Source organism: Rhineura floridana, chromosome 15, assembly GCF_030035675.1.
Source record: "Rhineura floridana isolate rRhiFlo1 chromosome 15, rRhiFlo1.hap2, whole genome shotgun sequence".
NCBI classification, from domain to species: Eukaryota; Metazoa; Chordata; class Lepidosauria; order Squamata; family Rhineuridae; genus Rhineura; species Rhineura floridana.
This window is the reverse complement of record NC_084494.1, coordinates 28,731,166-28,741,494: the sequence shown is the minus strand read 5'-3', so window position 1 is coordinate 28,741,494 and position 10,329 is coordinate 28,731,166. Positions and strand designations below refer to the sequence as shown.

The 10,329-nt window shown below is 43.5% G+C and overlaps 1 protein-coding gene across 2 annotated transcripts; it reads left to right on the top strand.

Annotated features, from left to right (window-relative positions):
• Positions 1 to 2,766: 2,766 nt before the first annotated feature.
• Positions 2,767 to 7,465, top strand: LOC133370475 (chemerin-like receptor 1). Of its 2 annotated transcripts, none has more exons than XM_061596856.1 (2): positions 2,767 to 2,814; positions 5,939 to 7,465. In XM_061596856.1, exon 2 carries the CDS (start codon positions 6,002 to 6,004, stop codon positions 7,064 to 7,066), a length of 1,065 nt encoding a protein of 354 aa, XP_061452840.1. In that variant the 5' UTR covers positions 2,767 to 2,814; positions 5,939 to 6,001; the 3' UTR covers positions 7,067 to 7,465. The 2 variants fall into 2 exon arrangements, with proteins under 2 accessions (XP_061452840.1, XP_061452839.1); XM_061596855.1 differs by having other exon boundaries at positions 2,784 to 2,859.
• The last annotated feature ends 2,864 nt before the right edge of the window (positions 7,466 to 10,329 follow it).

The window sequence follows — 10,329 nt, the reverse complement described above, 5'->3', positions numbered from 1 at the left end:
TGAGGCTTCGTGACCAGGATGGCTCAAACGTTACGATCAGGTTTTTTAAGTGGGGAAAATCAATCATTAAGAAAACAAATACTAGAGACATTTAACCTTCAGCAATTTGCTGTGCCCAGGGATGTTCCCGGACATTCAGAAGCAGCCCTGGGCTCTAGGATAAACAGTGAAACCACCAGCTACTGAGTAAACATCCCCAGGCTCAGACAGATGAATTTTCACTAGGGAATCAGGGGGCAGCAGATGGGCAGCAGAGAGTCATCCAAACTAATATTGGTGTAACCCGGCACATCAGGAATGTTTGGGGACCTCAAAGAAGTGGGGAGGGAAGTAGTCTGAAGATAAGCAGAGGAACTCAATAGATGAGGATGTGAAAAAATGAGAATGCTACACTTCAGGCTTTTTAAAGCTCTTTACAAGTAAGAGCCCATCCATACGACTGCATAATCTGCAATGTTATAGCCTTGTGTCCTCATTAATTCACTGTCGTCCATATGACGTTGTAAGATGGTACGGATTTTCGCGTTCACAAATCCGCATTAGAAATGCCTCTGAAAAACTGATATGCTTTCCTAAACAGATAATCAATTGCATTAACGTCTGTGCACTCAGAAGCAATGCCATGGAGTTTCCTGCAATAGGCGGTCCATGGGCGTTCCTCCATCATATGCCAAGCCCCTTGTCTCCTTCCCACCCAATACCACATTCACAAACTGTGCAATTAAAAAAAATTATATATGTTTCTGAGATGTTCTGAAAAAGTGCGTGAAAAGCAAATGACCATTATGGACCAACCACTGAAAAGGGGTGGACTTAGAGGAGTAGTGAATGCTAAAGCAATTTAGACAAAAAAAAGCCCACATATATGGATGCTTGATAATTGGGTTTTCACAATAATCCGATCATGAACAGGACATATATGGATCTTGAGGCCACCAACTGAATATGGAAAACATGGATTTTGTGGGCAGGTATGGATGGACCCTAAGTTTAAAAAAACTACTACCCCATAACAAGTTTTGGGCCAGTCAGCCCACATGTACCAGTCTAATAAATAACATCACTAGCCTAAAAGGACAAAGTACAGACTATCTTTGACCATACATGAGCTTCTCTGTGGGCAAGGCACATATTATTCACCACATGTGAGAGGCTGCTGGCAAATCTGTTTTAAAGGCATCACAGATGGTATGTATTAAAATCAGTGCAGTGGCATCACTAGCGGGGTGCGGGGAGTGTGGACCGCACCCAGGTGACACCATGAGGGGGGTGACACCCAGAGCTGCCCTGTCGCGGGGCAGGGTGCCCGCGCCATTGCCCAGCAAAGGAGACAAGAAGCGCTCCAGGTCGGTGTCGGAGCAGCCAACTCCTCCTTGGAGGCAGGCAGGCGGGTGGGCAAGACCGGGAGCAGCGTCGGCAGGGTGAGGGAGGCATGCCGGCATTCCCAGGCCTGCTTCTCCGGCTGGGTGCCCTTCTGGCACGCGCCCTCCCAGGGGCATGGGTGCCTGGCCTTGTGCACGCTCAGCAGGACATTTGGGGGCTTGCCAAGGAGTTACCGCACTGGGTGACACCAACCCTAGTGATGCCACTGAGTCAGTGGCTTCTATTCCAGGCTACAGGATGAAGCAGCGATTGGAGCAAGCAAGCATTTTTCCAGATTCCAGGCAGAGGGTAACTGGGTGAGTCTGTTAAGAAAAAAGAAATCACTGAGATCTGTCCCCTACATATGAACATTCATTCGTTAAGCCTAATTCTACTTTTATTATTTTTTAAATTTTTGAAATGTACTCTTTTTTTATGCTGAAGTTGAAAATGGAGCTCTCCCAACCAAATTTTTACTCCAAGACCTCAGACTGAACGGGCCCATTAGGTGGTCATTTGGAAGGCTATCTCCATGCCAGGTGTGGGCTGTGACCTCTCACTCACCTCACCCTCTGGAATCAATAAACTGGGCTGGATGATTGATACAGTACCAGGTGCTATTCTGGAGTGTGAGACTTTCAAATGACAGTGTGGTATGTTTGAGGTACAGAAGTGTGAGAAATTCACTTCAGTTTGCATTTCAAGCTGCATCTATTAAATCCACACTTTCCAAAACAAGGTGAGAACCTAAACGCAGCCATGTTTGAAATTTGCACTTATTTGAATTTTGCAAATTCAACCAAACAATGTTTACAAAAATGCATATGTTAGCGGAAAGTGCATAAAAATGAATATATGAGTGAAAACAGCATACAAAATGCATTATATGATGAGAAACCACTTGCAAAAATGTACACTCATCAAAACTGCCTATAAAATGTGTTTATTAGGAGAAATTTGCACAAAATTTCTGGAGAATTTGCATGAGGATTTTTTTTAAAACAAAACACAAATTACTGCAGAAGTGTGAAGAACTGAATTTAAGATTGAAAAAAAAGAGAAATTGGGAGAACCTGACGGACAGATCTTTCCATCCCTAGTTTGTGGTGGGTGACAAGGAACTTCAGTCATTGTATTGGCCAGGGGTTAAAGGGTTAAGCCTGCCCTAAGCAGTGGTCCCCGTGCCAGCTCTCTGCAGCAGCCAAAAACAAAAACAGATTGAGCAATGGTTTGCGGGCAATGGACGCTCCCTCAAGCCACACGTCCGGGCTCTCCATCTCCCTAAGAATGTACACACCCAACCTGTGTGTCTCGCTAGCCTGCAAAGGGCCCCCGGCTTTCAGAGAGCTCCAAGACAGGCAGGAGGTCCCTGAACAGACCCAGGATCAGGGACAGAGAGGACGAGGAAGTGAGGAAAGAAGCAGATACATTTAGGGAGAGAGTGGCTAAAAGGTAAGGCTGTCATTGTGTCCTCTTAACAGCATCTTCAGTGGAGTGGTAAGTAGGGTTAACCCACCCATTCACAATTTTATAGCTTATTATTGCATTGTTACCCTGACCTCCCTCCAAGGAGCTCATTGCAGTACGCATAACTCCCTCCCTTGTCATCTTCCCGACAACCCTGTAAGGTAGGTTTGGCTGAAAGAGGAAAATTGCCTGAGTCAAGGTCACCCAGGGAACTTTATGCAGATCTGAGCCTATGGTCCTACTCACTGAGTCTCTAGTACAGGAGCAGAGAAGCTGTGGCCCTCCAGATGTTGTTGGACTCTGACTCCCATCAGCTACAGCCAGCATGGACAATGCTGAGGTGTGATGGGAGCTGTAACATTTGGAGGGCCACAGCTTCCCCATCCCTGCTCTAGCAGCTGTAATAAGTAGGAAGCCTGTTAGAGAATGCTGTTTGTATTTTTTGTGAATGCAAAATAAATGTAGGCTTGCTTTGTACAAATAGAATGCATCAGCTTTTAAAAAAATTCTTAAAATAGATATTTCTGTTTTGGAAAATAAAGGGTGAGAAGACATATAATAGCATTAGTGATCTGTTTTCCAATTTTGGGTGTAATAAATAGCAACGTGATGCGATCACCATAATTATACTGTGATTGGCAAAAGCTCTGCATGCCCTCCTCGTTTCGCTCTGTGAGGCCGATATTAGCTCCGGGTTCCCAGTTCCTTATTCTCCCCAGAGCTGTTTCGAGTCTTAAAATCCTAGAGTCCCTTATTCAGGTTGCTGATGTCTGAGTGCCCCAAATCACGCATCTCTTGAAGATGACTCGGAAACTTCAGCTGGTCCAAAATGCAGTGACCAGATTACTAGCTGGGGTTCCATTTAGGACATATGTAATCCCTGTGTTAAATCAGCTGTGCTGGTTTCCAGTTCGTTTCCAGTTCAAGGTGCTCACATTAGTGTTTAAAGCCCTAAACAACAGGTAAAATATTGAAGAGATAATAATAATAATAATAATAATAATAATAATAATAATAATAATAATAATAATAATAATAAACTCACCCTCACCTTATTTTGAGATGTAGAGATGGTATGTCAATTTCAGATCCTTGTTTGAGCTACTCATGCAGCTCATAATAGAGGGGCAGGGATGGAAAAACAGCAGAATGGCCCAACACTTCTTACCTTCTGTGATGTCTGCCTTAGCATCTGTTTTTCGAAAGCAAAAGGGGGCATGGTTTGATTAAAATGGGAAGGAGTCAGGGTAGGATGTTGTGGATTACATTAAGCATCTCCCCTACCTCCCTCCTCAAAAAAAAAATTAAGAGCTGGAAGCAATGCCACCATAGGCATTGCCCCCTCCCCCCAAAATAGCTGTTGGTGATTTATCAGGTTAAATAGTAGCTACCAGAATGGTGCAAAATACTGTTATTTCTCTTTCCACAGCTCAGTTCTGTCCAGGATGGTCACTTACATGTAGTAAAAAAAGGAGGAAATGCATAATCAGATTTGTATAAGATGCACATAAGTGAAGTTATAAGCATAGATGTAAATTTAGATAAAATTACTGTCATTCAGATAGAAATGTAATAAATCTCCCCATAGTGGGGATGATTGTGACTGGGTGACCTGCAGTCCAAGTGCTCAATGCTGATAGGTAACTTTGAGTCTGCTGCGCAAGCACACCTCTGGTCAGGCAATGGGACTTCCCTCTCCTTATACACCTCCCCTCCCAAATCTGCTCCAGAGGGCCCCCTCTGAGAGAAACTGAAATTGACAGTTTTGTCTACCCCTAATTGAAATAAGTAGTAGGGTCACCAGATTCCAAAAGACAGGGCACCTTTAATAGTTTTGCACAACACCGTGGACCTGTTGAGGTTCCCTCTCCTGCACAACTATTATAGGTGCAGGAGCCCTGTCCTATTTTGCCAGGCTGGCTGGGGGTTGATGGGAGTTGTATCCCAAAACATCTGTAGAGCCACAGATTCCCCATCCATGGAAAGGACTGCAGCCTTTCCCAACGTTTTGGTCCCCAGATATTGCTGGACTACAGATCCTCTAATTCCTGACCATGGGCCATGTCGGCTGGAGCTGATGGGAGTGGTAGTCCAGCAACAATTGGGGTCCCAAAGGTTGGGAAGTACTGGGTTAGAGGAAGAGTTTCAGTTCTAGGTCAAACAATATAGCTGTAGGGGGGGAAAGAGTGAATCCACATTACAAGCCTAGATTTCAACCTGTTTGATTCCTAAGGGCTTGTAAGTTTAAGACTCTTGGGAAAAGAATTCTCAGCCCCTTTACAAAATGATAATGTCCTGGCGATCTTTCTCCTGAAAGTGAAACTGGTTCCAGCACCACACCCAGCTTGTGTGCTGTGCCAAGCAGATGATAGGCAGATGTGCAGCACTTGCAGATCATAGAGGTTGGAGAAAAAACTGGGGCTAGATTAACTCTGTTTCTCTACTCCCATCTAGTGGCTAATGAGTGTATAGGTACTTATGGCACTTTAATCTTATTCCTGAGATCTGTGTCTAAGGCTATGACAAACTCCTTAGCTTCTTGATAAATCCAAGGCACTGGGAAGAGCAGAAAAAATAGTTCTGAAACTGTGAGAGGATGTTGCATTAAAAAAAAAAAAAGAGGTTTGAGGCCAGGATGTCCCCTCTGAGATCTTGAAAACTTTCAGTACCTTAAGACCAAGTGGGTTGCACCCGACTAAGCTCCACTTAGTGTAGCAGACCTATTGAAATTAAATGACTGAAGTTAGTTTTGTCTATTAATTTCAATAGATCTACTGTGAGTAGGACTAACTAACATTGGCTATGACCGTATATCTTTTTCCCTACAGAGCAAAAATAAGTTTGGAGTTTTTCATTTTTGTTTTCCATAGGAAAAATTGGCACGAGTTAAAAGAGTTACAAAAACCTTGCCCACCTGCCAAATTTGGCATGGGATACCAATCCTGATAAGCCCGTGGAGCTAAAAAAGATTTCTAGCCCTGCCTTAAAATGTTAATGTTCTGGCCAATTTCATTTTTTCTTTTTCTTTTAAAAACCCTTAATCATTCAGTAAACAGCATGTGCATCGTTTTACTGAATGTCTTTCAAACAATACTTCCTTGTTTTGCAGGTCACCCTTTTTCACATTTCACCCCAATTTCCCTCATTTCCCAACAAGGTCACCTTCTCCAAAATGGCCGACAATGCCACCTCTCAAGAGATCCTTCATGGAGACTATGAGGACTATCCTGATTTTGATGACAATGTAGGTCTCCGCAACTCAATGCATATGCTCTCCATAGCGGTCTACAGCATTGCCTTCCTGCTGGGACTGACTGGAAATGGCCTGGTTATCTTTGTCACTGGCTTCCGTATGAAGAGGACTGTCAACACTGTATGGTTTCTCAACTTGGCCATCGCCGACTTTGTCTTTACTTTCTTCATCCCACTGAGTGTGGCTTACATAGGCCTTGGCTTCCATTGGCCCTTTGGCAAGGCCCTGTGCAAGCTCAACACTGCAGTGGCCTTCCTCAACATGTTTGCCAGTGTGTTCCTACTCACCATCATCAGCATGGACCGCTGTGTCTCTGTGGTGTGTCCTGTCTGGGCCCAGAACTACCGCACTCCCCGACTGGCTTCTCTGGTGTCTGTGGGCGTCTGGGTAGCAGCCCTGGCCCTCAGCTCCCCGTACTTAGCCTTCCGGGACACTAGAAGCTCCTCTAATGAGGATAACACCACTCGTTGCTACAACAACTTCGCCTTGTCGGATGACTTTGAGTCGGACGAAGCTGTCAAGCTGGAACAGGAGCGTCACCAGGCCATGGTGATGACCCGTTTTGTGGCTGGGTTCCTGGTGCCATTTGCTATCATCTTGTTCTGCTACGGCATCATCACGGCCAGGCTGAAGGGAAGCCGCCTCACCCGCTCAAGCAGACCCTTCAAGATCATGGTGGCTGTTGTCTTGGCCTTCTTTACTTGCTGGTTCCCCTATCATGTGTTCTCCTTCCTGGAGATGTCAGTCACCACAGTAACACCCTGGCTAGAGACAGTTCTGGTGGTGGGGATACCCTTGGCCTCAGGCCTGGCTTACCTCAACAGCTGCCTGAATCCTTTCCTGTATGTCTTTGTGGGGCAAGACTTCAGGGAGAAGCTGCGGATGTCTGTCCTTGCAGCTTTTGAGAATGCTTTCAGCGAAACCTCAGGACAGGGGTTAACCAAGAGCAAATCCAGTTTGGAGGTAGAGTGTTATCGTGTCTAGAGGAGAAGTGGGCAACTTAAGGCTTTAATCCACCCTGATCCTTGAGCCCCACCCCCATAAGCCAAGTACAAAATTGTAGGATTGAGGTGGATGTGGGCGGAGCATGGTCCAAAATGGTGGGGCAAAGGGTGGAGGCAACAATGGTCTACTGTACTTTGTGTGCTGGGATGTCCAGTATTAGAGATGGAGAAGGAATTAAATTCAGTTTGCATTTAAAGCCTAATAAATCAAATTTGTACTTTCTGAAACAGGATGAGAACCAAAACACAGCCGCCCTTCAAAATTCGCACACTTCCAAATTTTGTGATGTGGTTCTCCAACCAAAGAATTTGTACAAAAATGTAGATATTAGGAGAAAGTGTGCATAAAAACAAAATAACATACAAAAGTGTATTACATTAGGAGAAATTACTTGGAAAAATGTGTACATTAGTCAAAACTGCATACAAACATGTGTTTCTTAAGAGAAATTCACACTAAAATGCTGAAGTATTTCCTTGAGGACTTTTTATTTTTTTTAAAAAAACACAAATTGCTGGAAAAATGCAGAAAGTCAGATGCTGAGAGAACCAAAACTGGCAGATCCTTCCATTCCAAACCAGTATATATAAGTAGAAATCTACAGCTGAGTTACCTTTAGATATGGGATGCTAACATTATTAACTCTAGAACTGGTCTGCAAAGCTGCACAAACACCTAGACCAGTACCTGACCTGGTGTCTTCTAGACCAGAGCTTGGAAAAGTTACTTTTTTGAACTACATCTCCCATCAGCCCCAGCCAGCACCATGCTGGCTGGGGCTGATGAGAGTTGTAGTTCAAAAAAGTAACTTTTCCAAGCTCTGTTCTAGACGTTTTGGACTACAAATCCCATCAGCCCCAGCCAGCATGGCTGCAGATTATGGGAACTGTAGCCCAAAATGTCTGGAGAGTGTCAGGTTGGAGAAGGCTGTTCTAGTCAAAGGCTGCCAGTGGATTCTCATATTTTATAGGTGAGGAACACCAAGCTAGGAGTGACAGAGCAATTAACTCTAAAGTTGGGCTGGTTATTTCCACCCCTACTTTCTAGGGACTATTCATGTTCCACAAAAGAGGGGGGATATGTGGCATCTGTTTTGGTCCCCTCTTTTTGGTCCTTTGTCTTGCCCAGTGGACGAGTTGAGCAATGTAAGTTTTGATGGAAGACAAACAGCAGTGGAACAGAAATGGTGCTGCATGCCACGGGTACAGGGTGGAATGGAAAACGGTGCCTTCCTATATTATTTATTTATTTTATTTAATTTGTATACCGCCCTAAGCCCAAGGGCTTTCTGGGCGGTGTACATACAATAAAGCAATCAAAATATATAAATACAATAATACAATATAGCAATACATACATCAATAAAATAATGCAATTCTCAAAATTAAATAAATAACATTATTAAAAGAAAAGGAAAAAAACATTTAAATGAGTCATGATCAGAGAACTTCATACAGCCAGGTTTTTTATACTAGATATGCTCTGCTCCGGAGGTAAGACAGTCTCAATTTGAAAGGACACAAATTGGCTCTTCTTCAGCTTTTTCAGGACCTGATCTTCGTGACTCCCAAAAACGCCGTCCTCCATCCTAGCTTTTAAAAATGTTTTCTTTCTTCACAAATTTTCATTTTGTGTTCATCTACTGACTAACACAACAGTCCCTATCAGTAGTTGCTCTCACCACCTGTGAAGTCCCATGCCCTTGCCAATCATCTTGTCTGGAGGAAACAGTCTCCCTCGTGCTCTAACGGTCTTCAGTATCATTAACCAGGCATCATTCATTACTCAAGTCCAGCCTTATTTTCTGCTTCAGTACTCTATATCCCTAGTCTTCTGTAAAATAGGACACATGGCCATCCTTCTCTTCTGCCAGCGCCTTTATGAGTAAAAAGCAGGCTAGTATTAATTGAAGGCTGGTTTTAGATTAACTGATGAGTATGGCTTTTTGATTTGTATATTATATTTTACTATGCTATTGTACGTCGCCTAGAGTGTCCGTTAATTCGGACAGATAGGCGACTCACAAATAAAAATTTATTATTATTATTATTATTATTTTATAGTCAAAAATAAATGCAATAAATAAAGCAAGCTTGTAACTTTTGCAGGCTTATTGGCAAGGCTCTATTTTTATACTGTTACATGCATTGTATGTTTCTGTTTCTGTACCGGTTACTTTAGGAGGGTTAAGGCATATAAGGTGCGTATAATATTAGACATATAATAATGTGTAATAGAGCATACAATATGTGAGAATTGTTTGTATTTGTTTAGCGGAACCGGTAATAAATCTTGGACAGCTTCTTGAAAGTTCAGACTAAAACACAGAGTGGATTCTCTGCCCGACTGACATCGGAGCCAACAGTCTCCACAAGCTAAAGGACTCTCATCACTTCTCAGGTTTTTCAAATTAGACAAGGGGTCAGTGGGCCCATGCCGCAAGTTTGTTCCAGGCCTAGAGAGTCGTCATAAATCATAAATATGTTCTTTTTCTTCTTACAGCAAATGTTAACCCTTTCTGGTGAAATTGTAAGTTATCTTACTTTTCCTTCACTATCTCAAAAAAGTACTGAGGGTTTCCAAATACGCAAAAGTTCTTCACTGTAGTCAATCAAGCAGTTAAAATCAGTTATAAGCAGTTGGTGTCCTGAATGAGGGGGAATGAAATCCTTGACAGATTAGAAGTCCTAAGCTTCCAGAAAAGCTGTTGTTATTTCATAGTAGGGGCCAGCCTTGAGATTTATTTCTCTTTCCCCTCCCTGCCCCCATCCCCACCAGCTATGGCTGCAGGAAGGGAAATGCACTCATTACTAGGGAGAGGTAAGGACGTAACAGGAGCCCTGCTGAATCACTCACATTAAAGGTCCACCAAGCCCATTATCCTGGCCAACTGGATGCCTCTAGGAAGCCCACAGGCAGGGCACAAAGGCAACACCCTACACCCTGCAGCTGATATTTAGTGATAGACTGCCTCTGGATCTGGATGCTCCATTTAGCCGTAACGGCCATTGATAGACTTACCCTTCTGTCTAATCCCCTTCCAAAGCCAGAAGGCACCACTGTGGTGGCAAATCCCATTGCATGCTTATATGAAGAAGTACTTTCTCCCACCCCCTTGATTCTGAGCTTACTGGCAGTCAGTTTTGCAGAGTGTTTCCTGTCATTTCTTGTGGATGTTCAGCCCGAACAGCAAAACCAAACCTCTCCTTTGTCACCAAATTGAAATTTGGCTTTTTCATTAA

Bases quoted from the DNA above. Each gene is read 5' to 3' on its own strand.
- LOC133370475 (XM_061596856.1), top strand. From the start codon at position 6,002: ATGGCCGACAATGCCACCTCTCAAGAGATCCTTCATGGAGACTATGAG.